This window comes from Rhincodon typus, chromosome 5, assembly GCF_021869965.1.
Source record: "Rhincodon typus isolate 14 chromosome 5, sRhiTyp1.1, whole genome shotgun sequence".
Taxonomy (NCBI): Eukaryota; Metazoa; Chordata; class Chondrichthyes; order Orectolobiformes; family Rhincodontidae; genus Rhincodon; species Rhincodon typus.
This window is the reverse complement of record NC_063336.1, coordinates 88,214,291-88,236,531: the sequence shown is the minus strand read 5'-3', so window position 1 is coordinate 88,236,531 and position 22,241 is coordinate 88,214,291. Positions and strand designations below refer to the sequence as shown.

The 22,241-nt window shown below is 39.8% G+C and overlaps 2 protein-coding genes across 2 annotated transcripts; both read left to right on the top strand.

Annotated features, from left to right (window-relative positions):
- Positions 1–1,276: 1,276 nt before the first annotated feature.
- LOC125483155 (probable G-protein coupled receptor 139) lies at positions 1,277–2,182 on the top strand. The gene has a single exon (XM_048597094.1). It carries the CDS (start codon positions 1,277–1,279, stop codon positions 2,180–2,182), a length of 906 nt encoding a protein of 301 aa, XP_048453051.1.
- Positions 2,183–10,202: 8,020 nt separating this feature from the next.
- LOC125483154 (probable G-protein coupled receptor 139) lies at positions 10,203–17,511 on the top strand. Its single transcript, XM_048597093.1, has 2 exons — positions 10,203–10,272; positions 16,583–17,511. The coding sequence occupies exons 1-2, from the start codon at positions 10,203–10,205 to the stop codon at positions 17,509–17,511; spliced, it is 999 nt and encodes a 332-aa protein (XP_048453050.1).
- Positions 17,512–22,241: the final 4,730 nt, after the last annotated feature.

Here is a 22,241-nt window from a genome sequence, read left to right as displayed (position 1 = left end):
ACTCATAAAGAATATTTCATAATTTTTTTCTTCAAACTGCCTAACAACAATATACCTTATTCTGAAGCATCATACAAAAAAAACAAAGTAATTTAGTCCATTTGTTAAATGACTGGAGCTAATGCGAATGATGTAAGCTGACTGATTCCCTGGAGGATTGAAGTGTGAATAAATATAATGGCCCCTGTGGGCTTCTCAACAGAACCTAGACAAAGATTGTCACCTTGGATTGAATTCATCCATTCTCACAGAAAATGAAGCAAGCGGCCATTCTCCTGATAAAAGAGATATACTACCCAATACTCGCAGGTATTGGTGTTCCCAGTGAGTTTTTCTAATCAGCTTTTTGTAAATCAGTGTTAATGTACTTGCTCGTAGTTTGTTTGATGAAGTAGCGTGTTTCCTTGGTGACATGGCCACAAGTCGATAATTGCCAAAACCAGCTCATAAGCCACTTGATCACTTTCTCTATGCTTTCCACACTCAATAGCCTTGTTAAAATTTAAAAAAAGATGTGCAGCTGGAAAAGCACAGCAGGTCAGACAGAACCTGAGGAGGAGGAAAGTCAACGTTTTGGGTCGGAACACTTCTTCAGGACTGGGGACGGGGAGGGAAGCCCAGAAAAAATAGAGGGAGCGGGGTGAGGCTGTGGGGGAGGGTGGATGAGGTGGAGATAGGTGGATGCAAGTAAGGGGTTATTGTGGTTGGTCAGTGGGAAGGGTGGAGTGGATAGGTGAGTCAGAAGATGGACAGGTTGGAGGAGGAGAGGTTTTAAACCTGGCGAAGTCAATATTCAGACCATTAGGCTGTAAGCTGCCAAGGTGAAAAATGAGGTATTGTTTCTTCAGTTTGCATTTGACCTCACTCTGATATTAGAGGAGGCTAACGATGCACATGTCACTAGGGGAATGGGAAGAGGAGTTATAGTGGATGGCAACTAGTACGTTGGGCTGGTTGGTGCATGCAACGCTGACATGTTCTGCAAACTGATCCCTGAGTCTGCATTTGGTCTCCCTGATATAGAGGAGACCACATCGGGAGCAACAGATACAGTAGATTTTTTGACTCTAGCTTCCAGCATCCACAGTCCTTTCTGTCTCCAGGTCTCACTAATATTCCTAGATAATGGTTCCAGTAATAACCCTGTGTGAAATAGCTCTGTGTTGATAATCAGATCAAATAGAGTAAAATACTCCCATTCAGGATCTCCACTTACATTTATGTTAGATGCTTCTGCTTACATTTTTTTTCCTCTCTCTTCCTTACAGCAAACCTAATGACGATTGTTATTCTCTGCCGAGGAAATTGCAGCCTTTCTGAATGCATTTCTACGTACATGGTTGCCATGGCAGCAGGAGATCTGTTGGTCATACTCATCAATGTCATGATATATTATGTTTTCAGTTATCACTTCCCACATTCATTCCTGTCTCACACTCCTGTGTGTAAGTTCATTATATACATGACAGTTATCACTTTTGAATTATCTGTTTGGTTCACTGTCTCTTTCACCTTTGACCGTTTTGTAATCATCTGCTGCCCGAAATTTAAAAGGATATACTGCACCAAGAGAACTGCAGTCATGGTTATGATGATATTCTCCACCATGATCTTTACAAAGAACATTCCTGTTTTATTCGCATATGAACCAGAACTAATAATTAACAACTTCCAGTGGGGCTGCCTTGCAAATCTGGTCTATTTCTCCTCACCCTTTGGTGTAGCATGCTCTTGGTTTCACAGTGTCTGGTGCATTTGGTTCACATTTACTTTAATTATCTTGTTCAATTCTTTGACAGTGAGACAAATATTAGTGACCAGTAGAGCCAGAAGAGCTCTCCGGAGCCACAACAATAAGAATCAGAGTGATTCGGAGATGGAGAACCGAAGGAAATCCATCATTTTACTCTTCACTGTATCAGGGAGTTTTCTATTGTTGTGTCTGACAGCCAATGTGAGCTTTGTAATTACAAGAATGACAAACACAACTTACTATCGAGCAGATCATGCATCCCCTGCTTATCTCACCACTGAGACTGGAGCTATGCTGAAGCATTTGAGTTCTAGCACAAATACATGCATCTATACAGCTACCCAGAGGAAATTCAGGGAAGAATTAAAGAAGGTGCTAAAGTATCCCTGGGCATTAATTGCAAGATTATCTAAAATGTTGCAACACTGATATAGAACTCAATTCTGGATATTGAGAATTCAGTTTCAGTACCCCTTTTAGTTGAAATTCTTTTGCTCACATTAACATAGTTTCTGAAACAATTACTTGATATGTGATTACATTTGGTCTTTGTTCATAGAGTTCTTAATGTGAACAAACACAACAAATCATTCTAGCTCAATGACAAGTCAGTCCATTTATGACTCATGTGAAATGAGAACAGAAATAGCTGGAGAAACTCAGCAGGTCTGGCAGCATTAGTTGGCAGAAAGCAGAGTTAACATTTCAAAACCAGTGACTCTTCATCAGTTTCTAAAGCAATTTGTTTTTTTTTTCAGCTCTTCAGCATCCGCAGATCTTTATTTTATGATTCACATGATACTATTTTTCATAATAATACTTTTCATTAGTTGGATTTCACTTCTCTTTGTATTGTCTGTTTTCCACGTCCTGTCTTTCTTCCCAAATGCACTTTGTAAGGGTGGCCCATGTTTGACAGACACAAAACAGCCAACAAGGGTTAAACAGAATGAAACAGCCTGTCCAAGCATGAAGAGGCGAAATGACCAAAAAGGGATAAGTAAAATTAAACAACCTGCACCAGCATTTAAGAGAAACATAAAGGTACCTTTGCACAGGGCTACTCCAAGGGGAACAGGAGACCCAGCAAGCAACTATCCGAGACAGTTTGATAGGAGGTTGCCTAAGGATAGACAAGTGATTGATTGTTGCCTCGTTAATGAAAGAATGTTTCCCATTAGGTGAATGGCATCAGTTAGAACTAGGGGTGTAAATCTCAGTCCGTGAACCAGTCAGCCTAACTCATTAAGCAGCTGTGAAAACAACAGCTAAAGTGATTTTGTAGTAATTTGTTGCTTCTTTGATGTCATCTACGATATTATGAAAAAGGTTCTAGTTAAGGATTCTTAAGATAATCATAGAGATAGATTTCAAAGTAAGTATAATTAGATGTATAGTCAAAGTAAAACAGAAGCATTGGGGAAAATCATTTAAACCTAGATGTGAAAATTATTTAGTCGCAGGAAAGGCTTTTGCTTATCTCTTAAAAGATGCCTGGTACACCCTGAATGAAATAGATTGTTCACAAATTATTAGTAATAAAGTCCTAAGAGTAGATGTAGCTAAATAATTTTACACTTTATAACTAATTTTATAACAGAAATTAACATTACGAATCTTACAGCAGTTAGTTAAAACCAACTGTCTTTTGTTTTTCTTAATATACATAATTGGGACAGTTGATTATAACTGAATGTGATAGAGATAGCATATGAAATACATTGAATAACAGAATTCAAGCAATCCTTAGGGATAAGCAAGTTTGGGACAGACTCAAAGGGGCGCAACTAGTAACTTTGGAAAGCGAATTAATAGGATGAATAGAAAGATCCCAAGACCTGGAGGTTACAATGTCTGTTAAACATCATGATATCATGAGAACCTGGGGCTGTTCGTAGGATTGCCCAACATTGATGAGGTGTTTCACAGAATTGAGCGTATGAAATAAGAGGGAAGGAGACAGTGACCACACTGCATGTAATTATTATAACACAAAATGTATAAAAATGCTGTATTTTACTATAAAAATCAGAGTGTGTCATTGATCTCTCTTCCAATCTGAACTGAAGATTAAGGAAGCGATTGTGTTCTCACTTCGAAGCCAGATTCGGGGAAGATCCACTGGCCCTCTCCAGATGAAGCAGTGCACTTCACTCAATCTAGTCTACTATATTCACTGCTCACAATGTGATCTCCTCTATATTGGAAAGACGAACCACAGACTGGATTACTGCCTTGCAGAGCACCTCCATTCAATTTGTAAAAATGACCCTAAGTTTCCAGTTGTCTTGATTTGCAACTGTAACAGCTCAGGAATGACATTGTCAGTGAGTGGCTCAAACTGGTCCCTAAGCAAGCATGTTCTTTGTAGACATTCAGAGATGAACCAGGACACTATAGAAATCATCAAAAGCAAGCAAGTGATTATTCCACAAACTCTATGCAAGAACTGAATATTCAGTTCACATGGGAACAGCAAAAAAATTCTCTCTACTGGCCTGGCAACCATAAGGACATTAATCCACTAATCAAGTCATGTGAAACAGGTCAAATCCATCAAGTTCAACAAACATATAAACCTCTAATTCCACACAAAATTTCTTCTGAGCCTCAGTGCAAGATTGCAACTGAGACATTAATACTTCCTGATGACTGAGTATTTCAATAAAATATCCTTTTCTGACACAAATGAAAGGTACACGAATGCAATAGTTAATGACTCATTAACCACCATATTCAGTTAGCTTGGCTTCCTCAAAAGATTGTGTCCATCAAAAGTCATCAATACAGGAGTGACTCTTCCAAGAGATGTGGAGAATTCAAGACATCACCATGTCTCCGCACTAACCTCGATCTAGTGATATATAGCAGAGGTTTTCATGTGGTGAGGTCCTTAATCAACACTAGTAAAGCTTGTATTGCCAAGATTTTTAGATGTCTGTGTGATACTCCTCAAGGCAAGGTTTATCCTCTCCAGCAGCTCTCATGATTAGAACACAGATCTACACAGTCCTCTATCAAGCATTTATGACTTAACCACATGCACATGATACATTGGTGAAGAGAAGGGAGAAAATGGTACAAGAAATTGCAAACAGTCATCCCAATTTGAACTGGGTAGCTAGCTGACACGATATTTAGTATTTAGTGTTTGGCTCTTGTAAAATAAACTTCTTTTGTCATGAACCAAAAAATCCTGTAGGCTTGTAAGTTCTGAAGAAGGGTCACTGGACCTGAAATGTTAACTTTCTCTGCACAGATGCTGTTTTCTCAGCAATTTCTGTTTTTGTTTCTGATTTCCAGCATCTGCAATTCTTCGAGGTTTGTTTTTATTCTTTTCGGCTTATTCTTTAGTAAATAACTGGTTTACTCTTTCAGTAAATAACTGGGACTTTGGCTATCTGTTTTTTATGTAAAGATCAGTGACTGGTCTTACTGAGAGTGTGAAACCATAAGGGCTTCTGGTTCTTGCCTACTAGATATTATTGAATAGAGCATCCATGCCGACTCTTTATTCAATAGACTGGAACAGTTCTATTTTCATTTGTCAGACCACTGAGAGTATAGGAGTTGGGACATCATGTTAAGGTTGTGCAGGATGTTGGCGAGGCCACTTTTTGAGTACATAGCTGGTCACCCTGCTATAGGAAGGATATTATTAAATTTGAGAGGGTTCAGAAAAGATTTACCAGAATGTTGCCAGTACTGGAGGGTTTGAGTTGTAAGGAGAGGCTGGATAGGTTAGGACTTTTCCAATGGAGGGTAGGAGGTTGAGGGGTGACCTTATAGAGATTAATAAAATTATGAGGGGCATAGATAAGGTGAATAGCAAAAATCTTTTCTCTAGGATAGGGGAGTTCAAAACTAGAGTGTATGTTTGTAAGCTGAGAGGGGAAAGATTTAAAAGAAATCTGAGGGGCAACGTTTTCACACAGAGGGTGGATTGTATGTGGAATGAACTGCCGGGGAATTGATAGATGCAGGTACAGTTAAAACATTTAAAAGACATTTGGTCAGGTACATGAATACGAAAGGTTTAGAAGGATATGGGCCAAAAGCAGGGAAGTGGGACCAGTTTAGTTTGGGAAACTTGGTCAGCATGGATGAGTTGGACCGAAGGGTCTGTTCCTGCGCTGTGTGACTCTATGACTGCTTGAATACCTAGCCAACATCTCTGTGTCAGGCTTGCTTCAGTGCTCCAGTGAAGCTCAGCACAAGCTGGAAGAACAGCACCTCATTTTCCACTTGGCAACCCGGTAACCTTCCGAACTCAATATCAAGTTCAATAATTTTATGGTCTGAGTGCTTTCTTCCATATCCTTACCCTAATCCCCACACACCCAGCCTTGTTATCACATGAGCGGCTACCATACACAACCAACTGTCAGCTAATAATGGCTCCCAATAGCAGCTATTCATTCTCCCAGGCTGATCTTTACTCATTCCTTTGTCTGCCCAACTGTTTCTCTCTCTCTCTCTCTGGGATCCATCTCCACCTATCGTTTACTCCCCCTTCCTACCCCCACCCCACCATCAGCATATATACCAACTTTTTCCTAGATACAAACAGTTCTGAAGAAGGGTCACTGGACTCAAAACATTAACTCTGATTCCTGTCCACAGATACTGCCAGATCTACTGAGTTTTTTCACCAATTTCTGTTTTTGTTTCAGAGTTACAGTATCTGCAGTTTTTTTTTGTTTTGTTTTAAATTTGCTTTTGCTTGGTTGATTCTGAAGCTCATTGACGTGTTTGTATTTGTACACCTTGCCAATGCTTGCTGCAGGTGTTGTGCTGCTGTACTCTCTTGTTGGTCACCTCTGAATGGCTCTGCGAACGGGTTTGCTCTTCGGAACCATATTTCCTGGCGTCATGTGGATTATACATATGGCAGGTAGAATAAAGGAGAAGCTTATTATCTAAATGGTGAGAGGTTGCAGAGCTCTGAGATGAAGAGCGGTCTGTGTGTCCTTGTGCAAGAATCATATGTTCGTCTGTGATCGGTAATTAGGAAAGTTAATAGATTATGATGCTTTATTGCTGGCCGGGGTGGGGGGAAGGATTGAATGCAAGAGTGTAGAGATTATACTTAAGTTATACAAGGCATTGGTGAGACCACATTTGGAGTACAGTGTACGGTACTGGTCACCGTTCTTATGGAAGGATGTTAATGCACTGGAAGCAGGTCAGAGAAGGTGTACCAGACTAATACCTGCAATTAGTGGATTGCCTTATCAGAAAAGGCTACATAGGCTAGGTATGTCTCCTCTGAGTTTAGAAGAGTCAGAAGTCACTTATGTGAAACATATAAGATGTTGAGGGGACTTGACCAGGTGGACGTTGAAAGAATGCTTCCTCTTGAGGAACAATCTAGACCTAAGGGTCATAAGTTTAAAAATAATGGGATGCCCTTTTAACCTGAGATGAGGAAGCATTATTTTCTCTCAGTGGGTTCTGAATCTTTTGAATTATCTTCCTCAAAAAGCAGGTGAATACAGAATCGCTAAATATTTTAAAGGCAGAGGTAGATAGATTCGTGATTACCAAGGAGATGAAAGATTATCAGGGATATGCAGGAATGTAGAGTTGAAGTTAAAATCAGGTGAGCCATGATCTTATTGAATGGTGGGGCAGGTTCAAAGGGCCGAGTGGCCAGCTGTTACTTCTTGCCCGAATGTTTATATATCAAGAGAAGGCTTGCTTTAGGATAGGGGCAACAAACTGTATCTGCTACAGAAATTGCAGATTAGTGCACTGTATTGACCATAACAAGTGCCTTGGCTGCACTTAATGCGTGCAATAATTATTGACCTTCAACTCTGGCTTTATATGAGTGTCCACCTTCAAGTAATGCATCAATGGTATTGTCCTTTGCATTTTCTGTCCTAAGGGCTTTAATTGATGTAGATGTGATTACTAATTCAATGAGCCTTTCTGAGAGATCCTCTTCGGAAAAGTCACACTCATGCACTCTACTGCAAAAGGAATTCAGCTAAAGTAGAGCTTTGAAATGGTTTTGTACAGTAAAAAGAATTATCCAAAGATAGGCTCAAAATTTCATCATTTTGTTTCTTAAAATTGACAGAGGCGTATAGGGAAGTCCATATGAAATCATTATTTCCTCCTTATTGTGAACATCTTCTGGAGGGAGGAATCTGCTGCTAAAAGGCTTAATTTCTTAAAGGAGCAGTTTTAAAGTGACTAAGGCCTCGAATCAAGCAGGAACAGTGAAAAATAAAGGGAAACAGAAGCAAAGAGAGAAAAATAGAAAGGAAAGAGAAGCAAAACCAGGAAAAGAATTAAACAAGCATTGCACTCTACTTCAAAAAAAGCTTACATGAGCAATTGAATCAAACACTTATGAACTGAGCAACTATGGAATCCTTACTGAAATGCAGTTAGTCAAGCAAAATTTGCAGTCTTATTTTACATATCAAATGATAAATTATCCCAAGGATACAGCTCTGTAAATCATGCTTAAGGACATGCTTTACAGCATTAATATATCAGATCTTTCTGTGGACAAGGAGACAAATTCTGAAAAGATTAGCACAGGATAATAGTTCACTTCAAAATTCACAGAATCGACCTCATGGGACATCAATTCCAAGAGACTATTGTTCAGTTTATTAGTCCATGCTGCAAAAAAGAACATGAGTGTGGCTTTACAAAAGAGGAACTAAGTCAACTGGCCTATAGGCCCAATGTAGAGGTATGGTCCTTGCTGGACTCTACTCATTACAACCTACTAATCAGACAATAACAAATTCAGAAATTCTCCCCCAGTCCACTAGCCAATATTTTAACCTAAACAAACAGAGAATGCTGGAGAAACTGATCTGGCAGCATCTGTGGAGAGAGAAACAAAGTTAATGTTTCAAGTTCAGTATGATTCTTCTTCAGCTGAAGATCCAGATTTTCAGCGTCTGCAGTATTTTGCTTTTAATCAATCTTCTAATCTCCCTTTTAGAATAAATAAGTTCCATCTGATAGCAAGTCAGAGCTATCAACTAGCTACTTCTTTGAAGATCCTTGGATGAAGCCCATCAGAACCCGAGGACTTGTTGGTTGGTAGTACCAACAACTTGCACAGTATCGTATTTCCTGATTTACAGCTACAACTGGGTTCTATGTTATAGCCTCTATAATGATGACCAATATAAAATACCACTGAATTCATCTGCCATCTCCTTCTTTTCCATTATTAGCTCCCCAGACTCATTTTCTATAGAATAAATATGCATTTTATTCCCTCTTTTTTAAAAAATATTGTTAGAAACTTATTATCTATTTGTTCATTATTGGCTAACTTTCTCTCACATTCTAATTTGCCTTCTTATTTTCCCTTCTTTTAGTCATTCTTTGCCGCAGTTTTAAAAAATATTTTGGCCTGCCACCCATCTGTGCAGGTGATATTACTTTTAACTCAAAAACAAAAACAGAAATTGCTGGAAATACTCAGCAGGTTTGGCAGCATCTGTGGAGAAAAATTAGAGTTAACGTTTCAGGTCCAGTAACCTTCCTTCAGAACTACTTCTAACTTCTTTAGGTAAATATGGATGGTCAGTCCTGTGCTTGAAATTTGTCTTCCTTATTGGAATTTTTGTATTCTGTGTATTCTGATATATCTCCTGCTGCTTCAGATTATCCCTCTTATGAAGTCATTAATAAATTGTAATTTGTTGTACAATACCATGTGTGGTTTAACCTGTTCTTTGGTTGAATCCAGAATGTGTAAGTGAAATTAATACCATAGTAACATGAGTAATTCTGGTGTAAATGCAAGGTAGCATTAGTATTAGAGTAACATTGTTAACTGTCATGTCGCTGCAGCTTTAGTATCAATGTAGGATGTCACTAGAACTGGAGTAACACGGTTAACTCTAGTGTCAAGGTAGATGGCCACTAGTACCAGACTAACACAGTCATGCCAATGCAAACTTGTACTGCAGTAACACTGTTAATGTTACTACCAAAGTAAGGCATAACTAGTACTGCAGGAACCTAGTGAACTCTACTGCAAATATATGATACCGCTAATACTGGTAGGACATGCTCACTTGTGATAGTGGAGGAACGGGACATCACAGATGAGTCAAGAGCAGAGCCAGGATGACAACTAATGGGGAATCTGTCTCCAGCAATCCTGTCTGAATAGAGACAGTATCATCACAATACTGACAGATTCTTATTTATATTTGTGAAAAATTATTTTGTTGTAAGTGTTCTGTCAAATTGCTAAATCACAATTACAAACATGTTTTCTCCTCAAATGTTAGACAAACAAAAAAAGGACTTGAATTTATTTGTTCAATCACTGTGGCTAGTGTCACTAATGATGTAACCTGTCTAACCCACTGGAGGATTGATGTGTGAATAAATAGAGAATTCCCTGCCTAAGTATCAGCCATGCACTACTCAAACACTTGCAGTTTGGATACAATTCAGAATGGAACAACAAATTATTCTGCTTGTAAAAGCGAGTTACTACCCAATTCTCTCAGTTGTTGGTGTCCCTGGTGAGTTGTTGTAATCTGCTTGTTGTGAATCAGTTTAAATATTCTCCCTGTTCCTCCTGCTTGTTCAGTACTGTGAGTCATTTTCTGTGCAACTGTGTCAAACGTTTTGACTGTTGTTGGAACCAACTCATGAACCTCTTGCTCTTGTTTTCCACATTTCTTTGATCTGATAATCTGAATGATGTTCTAATGTACAAATCTTTGTGCAATGATTTTAGTTCAGTTCAGTGAATGCTGGGAGTTTTGGTCCATCCTGTCATTTAGGGCCAACATAGGGCAGTAATATAAATGTGTGGGCAGATTTCCCACATGATGGCTTCAATAGTAATTTTTCTCATGTTGCTGTGTTGATATTTGCATGGAATCGGATAAAATGCTTTCAATCTATATCATAGAGTCATAGAGTCCCACAGCACAGAGACAGGACCTTTGGCCCAAACTAATCCGTGCCAACCAAACTATCCATCCACGCTGAGCCCATTTTCTTGTACAAGGCCTGTATCCTTCTAAACCTTTCCTATCCATGTATTTGTCCAAATGCCTTTTAAATGTTGTTAATGTGCCCGCCTCAACCACTTCCGCTGGCAGCTCATTCCATATGCATTACACCCACTGTGTAAAAAAGTTGCCCCTCAGGTTCCCATGTATTCTTTTCCCTCTTACCTTAAACTGATACCCTCTAGTCCTTGATTCCCCAGCCCTGGGGAAAAGACGGAGTGCATTCACCCTATCCATGCCTCTCATGATCTTATACACTTCTATAAGATCCCCCCTCAGTCTCCTATGCTGTAAAGATAAAAGTGCTAGCTTGTCCAACCTCTCCCTATAACTCAGTCCCTTGAGTCCTGGCAACATCCTTGTAAATTTCGTCCATGTTCATTCCAGATTAATAACATCATTCCCATAGCAAGGTGACCAAACCTGAACATAATACTCCAAGTGCGGCCTCACCAACGTCATGTACAACTGCATCATAACTTCCCAACTTCTTTACTCAACACCCTGACTGATGAAGGCCAGTGTTCCAAAAGCATTTTTCACTGCCCTGTCTACCTGTGACTCCATTTTCAGAGAACCATGCACCTGAACTCCAAGGTCCCTCTCTTCCTCTACACCATTAAGGCCCTACCATTCGCCATGAAACTCCTACCTGGATTTGACTTTCTAAATGCAACACCCACACTTATCTATATTAAATTCCATTTGCCATTTCTCGGCCCACTTCCCCAGCTGATCAAGATCCTGCTGCAATTTTTGATAACCTTACTCAATGTCCACAATATCGCCTATTTCAGTGTCATCCACAAACATACTAATCATGCCTTGTACATTCTCAACCAAATCATTGATGTAGATAACAAACAGCAATGGGCCCAGCACTGACCACTGAAGCATATCACTAGTCAAAGGCCTCCAGTCAGTCAAGCATCCTTCCACTATTACCCAGTGCTTCCTAACATAATTTATTCCTTTATTCATTCATGGGATGAGGTCGTTGCTGGCTAGACCAGAATTTATTGTCCATCCCTAATTGCCCAGAGGGCAGTTATGAGTCAACCACATTGCTGTGGGTCTGGAGTCACATGTAGGCCAGACCAGTTAAGGATAGCAGTTTCATTGCCTGAAGGACATTACTGAGCCAAATGGGTTTTTCCGACAATTGGCAATGGATTCACGGTCATCATTAGATTCTTAATTCCAGATATTTATTGAATTCAAATTCCACCATCTGCCGTGGTGAGATTCAAACCCAGGACCCCAGAATATCACCTGGATCTCTAGATTAACAGTCTAGCAATAATACCACAAGGTCATTGTCTCCCCTACAAGCTAATTGTGTATCCAATCTGCCAGCTCTCCCTGTGATCTAACCTTCCAGAGCAGCCAACCATGTGGAACCTTATCAAAGGCCTTACCAAAATCTACATAGAATACGTCTACCACTCTGCCCTCATCAACCTTCCTGGCCACTTCATCAAAGAACTCTAACAAATTTGTGAGGCATGATCTCCCACACACAAAGCCATGCTGACTACCCCTAATCAAACCTTGTCTTTCTAAATGCATGTATATCTTATTCCTCAGAATCTTCTCAAGTAACTTACCTCCTGCAGATGTTAAACTTACTGGTCTAGAATTCCCAAGCTTTTCTTTGCAGCCCTTCTTGAATAAGGGCACAACATTCACTACTCCTTAGTCTTCTGGTACTTCACCCGTGGCTAACAATGACACAAGTATATCAGCCAGGGTCCCCGTAATCTTTTCCTAGCCTCTTGCAGGGTTCTTGGATATATCTGGTCAGGACGAGGAGATTTATCCACCTTTGTACATTCTAATGCTTCAAACACCTCCTGTACTGTGGTATGGACTGTCCTCAAGATATAGAACATAGCACATAGAACAGTACAGCACAGTACAGGCTCTTTGGCCCACAGTGTTGTGCCGAACTTTTACCTTAAACCTAAAGTCTATCTAACCTCCACCCTACCTTATACTATCATCCATATGCCTATCTAATAGCCGCCTAACTGCCCCTAATGAGGCCGACTCTACTACCCTCTCCGGCAATGCATTCCACGCCCCTACCACTCTCTGAGTGAAGAACCAACCTCTGACGTCTCCCCTATATCTACCTCCACTCACTTTAAAACTATGGCCCCTCATAATAGCTACCTCAACCCTAGGAAAAAGTGTCTGGCTGTCCATTCTATCTATACCTCTGATCATTTTGTACACCTCTATCAAGTCACCTCTCATCCTTCATCGTTCTAAAGAGAAAAGCCCTAGCTCCCTCATCCTTTCCTCGTAAGACCTTCCCTCCATTCCAGGCAACATCCTGGTAAATCTCCTCTGCACCTGTTCCAACACTTCGACATCTTTTCTGCAATGAGGCGACCAGAACTGGACACAATATTCCAGATGTGGCCAAACCAGGGTTTTGTATAGCTGGAGCAAATTTCTCCACCACTAATTTCCCCAAGTTCCCAAGTCTTCATGTCTTTCTCCATGGTAAACACAGAGGAGAAATATTCATAGAGGACCTCGCCAATCTCTTGTGGTTCCACACATACAAGTCCACTTTGGTCCTTGAGGGGTCCTATTCGCTCTCTAGTTATTCTTTTTCCTTTAACATATTTAAAAAATCTCTTTGGATTCACCCTAATCTTCTCAGCCAAAGCTATCTCATGCCCCCTTTTCGCCCTCCTGATTTCCTTCTTCAGTAAACTCCTGTATTCCCTATATACCTCCAGGGATTCCCTTGATCCCAGCTGCCTGCTCCTGAGCCATGCCTCCTTCTTTTTTCCGGTCAAAGCTTCAATATCTCTTGTCAATCTTGTCCTTCACCTTCACAGGAACATCAGGATCTTGAACTCTAGCTGTCACACTTTTAAAGGCCTCCCACTTGCCAGAGGTTCATTTGCTTGCAAACAAACTGCTCCAATCAACCCCTACAAGCTCCTGTCTAATTCCATCTAAATTTGCCTTGCCCCAGTTTAGAACTTGAACCTGTGGACCAGTTTTGTCTTTTTCCATAACTATTTTAAAATTAATAGAACTATGGTCACTGGTCCCAAAGTGCCCCCCTACTGGCACCTCAGTCACCTGTTCTGCCCTATTTCCCAAGCGTAGGTCAAGTTTTGCCCCTTCCTGAGTAGGACCCTATATATACTGCTTAAAGAAACTTTCCTGAACACACTTAACAAATTACATCCCATCGAAGCCCTTAACACTTTGGCAGTCCCAGTCTATGTTAGGAAAGTTAAAATCCCTCACTATGACAACCCTATTGCTCCTGCAAGTCTCCGCAATATCCCTGCATATTTGTTCCTCTAATTACCATTGACTATTTGGGGGCCAATAGTACAACCTCAATAATGTCACTATCCCTTTCTTATTTCTTAGCTCCACCCACAAAGCCTCACTGGATGATCCTTCAGTTATTTCGTCTCTAACTACTGCTGTGATACTCTCCTTAATCAAAAATGCAACTCCCCTCCCCTCTTTCCTCCACTTCAGTCCTGCCTAAAGCACATCTACCCTGACACATTAATCTGCCAGTCCTGTCCCTCCCTTAACCATGTTTCTGTAATTGCTATAATATCCCAGTCCCACATATCTATGCACGCCCTGAGTTCGTCAACCTTACCTGTCAGCCTTCTTGCATTGAAATAAATGCAATTTAATTCAACAAGCATTCCTCATCCCCCTGTCCTATTCCATCCTGACCTGTCTCTTCAACTTGGTATCTCTGATTACTATATTTCCTTCCAGCCTCGCACTTGCCTTCTTACTGCTTAGGACCCCACCCCCTGCCAATCTATCTTAAAACCTCCCTTGCAGCGCTAGCAAATCTGCCTGCCAGGATATTGGTACCCTCCAGTTCAGGTATAACCCGTCCCTCTTGAACAGGTCAATTCTGCCCCAGAAATGATCCCAATGATCCAGGAATGTGAACCTCTGTCCCCTGCACCAATTCTTTAGCCACGCATTCATCTGCCATATCCTCCTTTAAATATATAAGGCATATATATCGCTTTATATATTTAAATTAGAATCATAAGGATATAAGGGATAGGAGCAGGAATGCGCCATACTGCTTTTTGAGCTTGATCAGCCACTCAAAACAATCATGACTGATCTTGGGCTTCAATTCCACTTTCCCACCATTTCCTACAGCCCTGGATTGCCTGAGAAACCAAAGGTCTATCTTTCTCAGCCAGTGAAAGGACATTCACAATCTTGTGGAATAAAGACTTCCATAGATTGTCAATCCTTTAATTAAGAATGTTTTTCATCTGCTTCCTAAATTCTTCCCCCCCTCCCCCCAATATCTGAGACTGTGTTCATATATTCTATATTGCTTAGTCAATCAGAATACCTTTCAATATATATCTGTCAAGCTCTTCATAATCTTAAATGTTCCATCAGACAACCTCTCATTCTTCTAAACCTCAAGGGATATTGGCCAAATTTACTCTGCCTTTCCAGTAGCCGAAGTATTTCACTTTTGCTAACTTTCTGTGGTTCTTGTACAAGTGCACATACGTCTCTCTGAAAAGTTACAATTTTCATGCCTTTTAGACAAATATTCAGAATTTTGATTCTTATGACTAAAGTGTATAATGTCAAACTTCCCCACTTAATACATCACCTGCCATATTGTTTTCTAATCAAACTTGTCTTCGTGTCGATGCAGCTTCTCTGAGTTCTCCTTGCAGCTTACATTTCCACCCAGTTTAGTATTGTCAACAGATTTAGAGGCATTACTCTCTGACTCTTCTGGGTGGAGTCTGTAAATAGCTGACGACAAAGCACTGTCTCTAGTAGCACTCAACTTGTCCTGGTCTGCCAATGTCAAAATGCTCCATTTATGCTTACTTTCCCCCCTTGTACATACCCATTCCTCTATCCACGTCAAAATATTAACCATGACACAGTAAGCCCTAATTTTACTTACTTACAGTTCTCCACCTGATATTAATTTGTTTTATTACCTTACTCTTAATAGGCATTGGGTGACTTCTTATTTTCAGCATGTAACATTTACTGTAACAATAAACACAAATGTTAGTTAAATGTCTCTGCCATTTGCTGATATCCATAAAGATTTGCACTGTCTTTTCACTAAGGTACTAAAATATTGTTTCGCTACTCTCTTTCTTTTGAAATCCCTTTTGATCTGTTATTATATTCATGGCCAGTTTAGTCACATATTCCATTTTTTCCAAGTTTATCAGCTTATGATGGCCTGTGTTGGATTCTAAATGAATCCCAATCCTCCATTGTGCTTCAATTCATTGTAACATTAATATAACCCCATGCTATGCTGAGTGGAGTTGATGGAATACTGACAATATCATTAGATTAGAAATCTAAAGCCTCAGGCTACTGTTCTGGGGACATGGGTCTCAATCCCACCATGGTAGCTGGGGAACTTTGAATTCAATACATATCTTTATAAAAAAACCCCATCCAATTCACTTATCTCCCACACCTATTGGGTGTGGCCTACATTTGATTCCATATCTACATCAAAATGGCAAACTCTGAAATGTTCTCTGATCAATTCAAAATGGGGAATACTTGCTGACCTAGTTAGAAATACCCACATCTAAGGAATGAATAAAATAATTGCCCTTAACTTCCTGGGTAGGCCATGAATGGGTCGTTTTACTGAGTTTGAGATTTTGAATAGAATGTATTCTTGTTGAACATTTTGAATTGATTCTTTCAATGTGTCTTATTGGTGATTTACAATGATATCTTTTAGATAGTGATAATTATAATCTCTCTTTTTTCTTTCTTACAGTGAACCTAATTACAATTTTAATTCTGTCCCAAGGAAAGTGTGGTCTTTCCAAGTGTATCTCTCTCTACATGGTGGCAATGGCAACGGCAAATCTACTGGTCTTGACCAACAATGTAATGGTGTATTATATTTTCAGTTATCATTTTCCACATTCATTCCTGTCTCACACTCCTGTGTGTACATTCATTTTGTATATGACTGTTGTCAGTCTTGATTTAACGGTTTGGTTCACTGTGTCCTTCACATTTGACCGTTTTATAATTATCAGCCACCAGAGGTTTAAAGAAAAATACTGCACCAAAAGGACAGCATCTGTGGTTATAACAATGTTCTCTATCCTAATCTTTATAAAGAATATTTCTGTTTGGTTTGCATATAAACATGAACACATAATTAACAAAATGCGGTGGGGCTGTGGGGGAAGTTTGGCATTTTTTTCCTCAAACTTTGGTGTAGCGTCCGTCTGGTTTCACAGCATTTGGCGTGTCTGGCTCCCATTCACTTTAATCATTTTGTTAAATTCTTTGACAGTGAGATGTATTCTAGTGGCCACTAGAACTCGTAGAGCCCTTCGGGGCCACCCACGTGAGAATGAGAGAGATTCAGAGATGGAGAACCGAAGGAAGTCTATCATTTTACTCTTCATTATATCGGGCAGTTTTATATTGTTGTGGCTGACAGCAAATGTGAGCTTTGTAACGACAAGACTAACAAACACAACTTACTATCGAGGAGACCGTACATCTCCTGCGTACATCGCCACTGAGTCTGGAACGATGATAAAATATTTGAATTCCTGCACAAACACATGGATTTATGCAGCTACCCAGAGAAATTTCAGGGAAGAGTTTAAGAAGGTTCTGAAATTTCCCTGGGCACTAATTGAAAGATTGTTGAAAAATGAACAGAATAAATCTAGACCTTGTTAAAGGGATTGGAACCAGGTTTCAGCTGTTACTTTTCAGGGGCAGAACTTTCCTCCTTTGGCCATTTTAAGTTGGCTTCTGAAACAATCCAAACGTGTCTGATTATATTTGTTCTTTATTTGTGACTTTCGAAATGATAACCTTTTTCGTAGAATGTTCTCTGGTGTCATAAAACATCCCAAGTCTTTGAGCGACCAGCTTCCCAGTGGAAAAATATTGATTAAAAAATGCGAAAGATAGTTGGTAATGAATATATTGGGTGTACTACAGCACCATTTTGAAGTATACTGGATGAATTGGAACAGTATGAATTATCCATAAGCCTTTATTGCTCCTGCTCTCTGAGGCCTCTATATTTTCACTCACACATCACCAGACCAGTGAGAATGATCTGAAGTTAAATCAAAACTGATCCTATTTTTACACAACCATGCAGCCATGGCCTCTTTTTCATGAAAGTGAAGTTTTCTCATCCAGCTGACGTCACACTTATACCTTTTGGCATTTGCCTCTGTACAAGAAACTCTGGTTATGATGCAGTTATTGCTTAGGCAAACATTTATTCCATTCCCTACACCTGTCGTTGATATTTGTCAAACAAAACTAAGTTGCCATTCTCTTTAACTTTCTCAACTACTGAAGCTGTAAAAAAGAAACTGAATGCCAGAAGATGGACTTTTTGTATCTCTTTGAAAATGTTAGAGTTCCTTGCTGATTTTGCCTTATTTTTATTTTTTATATTTTAATCAATTTTGGTTTGTAGTTGTGAACTGGAAATTATGAACTCAAGTTCACTTTTGGACAGTGGGCAACAGTTTGTTTTGAAAGGAAAACAGACCTAACAACTTTATTGTATTTGTGAGGCCAGACTTGGAAGTTAAATGCAGGTTGGTTCCTGATGAAAATGTTGTGCAGATGTTTCATCACTGGGGAAGAGCATTATGATTAAACAGTTAGCAGTCACTGGGAATTAGTGGAGTCAGCAGATATTTCTTGTTCACAACATCAGTAGCTAGAAATTGGTTCCAGCAAGTCTGGAAAGGACTTATGGCCAAGTAGATGGCAGATGTTGAGTGGCAACAAGGGTCTCATGCAAGAGACAATCAGTGTGTCAGGGAGTGGTCAGAAAAAAAACCCAGAAATTGCTGATGAATCTCAGTAGGTCTGGCAGCCTCTGTGAGAAGAAAGCAAATTTAACATTTCAAGCCTGGTGACTATTTATTAGAACATCATCATTGTTTTATTTTTGGGAGTGGTCAGAATTTAAATTGGGTTTGGATTGTGTTTTCTGTTAAAAAGGGAATCTGGTTGTTGATGCTACAGCATGAAGATTTGAAAGGTCGCAATCTAAACTCCCATGAGCATCTTTTGGATACTGAAAGAATAGAAAAACAATTTATAAGCATTACTGCCTTTATCTGATCAACATCATTAGAAAATAAACCAAGAAAGCATTGTCTATTCCTGTGGAACAATGCATTGTGAAAACCCACTAAATTACTCGGGCCAATTTTATTCTTTTCTTTTATTTATCCTTTAATTGTGTTTATTTGTCTGTCTGTCTTTAGTGTGAATGGGGCTGAAAACAAAAGCTGTGCTGTTTAAATATTGACCTCATTTCCTAAAGCTGTTGTTGACGTTTCAGAAGCAAGACTAAGTTGTCATTCTTTTGACTTTCCTAACAACTGAAATCACAAAAGGAATTAAATGACAGAAGATTTTGTATCATCTTAAAAATGTTAGAGCCCTCTAACATAAAACAGTTAGATGACTTTGTTATTTTATTTTGCTTTGCTAGCAGTACAGTATGGTGAATAAATTGCTTAGACTTTATTTTAAGCTACAGACCCAGTGTCCACGGATTGATTGCTCGCACAGTCTGGGATTGGATATTCAAAAAGTCTTGTTAGGAACCGTAGCATTTAATTTTGAAGGTCTTTCTGGATTTTAATTTTACTGCTTTGTGAATGCAGAGGTAGAAGGGCTGGTTTGGTTCTCTGTCTCCATGTCCAGCAAAAGTGGAGGAGTTCATTGGAAGATTTTTAATGGGTCACAAGTCCAGAAATAGTGGACGGGTTCATTGCGAGGTTTTCCATGGGTCACTAAGATGTCCAGGGGTCACAGAGAGTCAGTTCCAGGGTCACAGTTTAGTTGGACAGAAGGAGGGGCAGACTCCATCTTTGGAGCACAGGTTTTTTTAGCTGTCCTGCAGGGAAGAAATAAAGAACACTTGGCTAACTCTGTGCAGTCAGGGGTCAAGTCCAGAGGAGCTGACTAAGTGGGTAGTGGAGTTTCTGGATTGTCTTGGTCAGTAGCTGTGTGTGGAGGAGGAGGTGTTGCTCAGAAGAAGACTGAGAACATTAACATTTCAGCACACACAGAGAGAGTGGGCATTGAGAAATCCCATAAGCTGTAATAGCTTCATAAAACTGAGAATGTTATAACTCAGGGAGAAACCAGGTATTCGGTGCAATGAGCTGCCAGTGAAAATCTGGAGTTGTTCCTGTGAAAAAGGACTGGGATGTAGTTTGAGAGTCAAGGGGAACATGAATCCAGGGCAGAAGGATGATTGGTCAATGACAGGAGCAGTCGTTGTGACAGTCCATGACAGAAAGGCTCTTGAGAGCAAGTTTCAATGCTGTGTCAGCAAAAGTAAAACAAAACTGTGATTCCATGTGAAGTTTAATGATATTTGATGGTCCACCATATCATTCATATCTGAGTGGAGTTGCTGAGATATCCATGGGATCTGTCCTGTAAACGTTTTCCATTTGATGTGAGCTATGACATGTTCAATCACAGGATATTACTCAAGTGTACCACACTTCAATTCTGGATGGTAGAAATGAGTTGTACATGGACTGTAGATTGCATTAGTGTTCACCAGCTATAGTAAAGAGTTACATTTATTCAAAACCGTGGAATCTTGCGGCTTTTGTCTCTCAGCAAATCCACTGCTTACTTTAGAAATAAAAGTTTCTCGTCGCTAAAATAAAATAAAGGACTGAGGATGTGGGTATTGACCATGAGCTTCCACCACCGTGTTCCCTGGCCAGTATTTCTATCTCGGGCTTGATGTAGGATTCCAGTGAAACTCAGCACAAGAACAATGTCTCATTTTTTGCTTTGACACTCTGCAGGCTCAAGAACTTAAAATTGAGTTCGGTAACTGTAGTGTCTGATTCCATCTTTCCATGTTTCTTTTCCCACCCCACACATGGTCATCTGATGACAGAGGCTGCTTTTAGCACAGTCACTTATTTCCACATACTCCTTGGCTCATTACCACATTGTATGCATTCAGCACAGCTAACCCATTTTCTCACTCTTTGCTCTTATTATCACTTATTCAGCTTTTATTCTCCCCAGGCCTGCTGTCCATTATCTCCTTGTTTAGCTGCCGTGTTCATATTTCTCTCTCTCTGAACTCTGTCTCCACATATCCGCTCACCTCTCCCCTTCAGCTCCTCCCCCATTTCAGCTTCAGCATAAATATATATTTTTTTTCTGAGCTACTAAAAGCTTTGATGAAATGTCACTGGACTCAAAATGTTAACTCGGCTTTCTTCCTACATGTGCTGCCAGGCCTGCTGAGTCTCTCCAACAATTTCTGTTTTTGTTATTGATTCCTAATCAGATTGTAATGTACCTTGACGATCTCTTCCTGGGTAACAGAATCTTGGTGATCAGCTCTGGTATAACATGCAATTTGCTTCCTTCAAAGAGTCATGAATCTGTGGAATTCACCACCTGAGAGTATGTTTATGCTGGGACATTGAGTAAAGTTAAGGTGAGCTTGACAGATTTTTAATTTGTAACAGGTTGAAGGTCATGCAGAGCAAGCAGGAAAGTAGAGTTGTGGTCCAGACGAGATCAGCCAAGATCATGTTAAATAGCAGAGCAGGCTTGAGGGGCTGAATTGTTTACTCCTGCTCCCCTTTCTTACATTCTAATGTTTTGATGACCACCTGAATGTGATAAGCTATTTAGCTTATAATTCTAAAATGCTTGAACTCTTTTGCTTTAGGTTTCTTAGGTAGATTAAAAAATAATGACCGTCTTAATCACTAGGAGTACACAATTGTTATATATTTAACCATAAATTTCTGTTTCTATACTATTAACAGATTAAAGAAAAGTGAAAAACAACAGCAAGAGGTTTTTAAGCTGGAGAGGGTTCAGGAGAGAGATGTAGGACATTGTCGGGAATGGAAGGTTTAAGTTATAAGTAGAAGCTGGATAGACTGGGACTATTTTCACTGGAGTGTAGGAGGCTGAGGGGTGACCTTATAGAGGTCAATTTATAAAATCACATGGGGTATAGATAACGTGGTCTGCAGGTGCGTTTTTCCCTCAGGTGGGGGACATCAAGACAAGGGGCATACTTTTTAGTTGAGAGGAGAAAGATGTAAAAAAGGCACGAGGTGTTTTTTAATAAGGAGAGTTGATCATGTGTGGAATGAATCTCCAGAGGAAGTGGTAGATGCAGTACAGTTACAATGTTTGAAAGACATTTGCATAATGATATGAATAATAAATGTTTGGAGGAATATAGGCCAAGCGAAGACAGGTTGGCGTAGTTTAGTTTGGGAAACCTGATCGGCAGGGTCTGGTTGGCTGAAGGCTCTGTTTCCGTGCTGTATGACTGTATGACTATGATTCTTGCTAGATTGGAAGTTATGGCCAGTTCAGTACACTTGGGGACATGACTATGGCTGGTGTCTAAGTTTCCA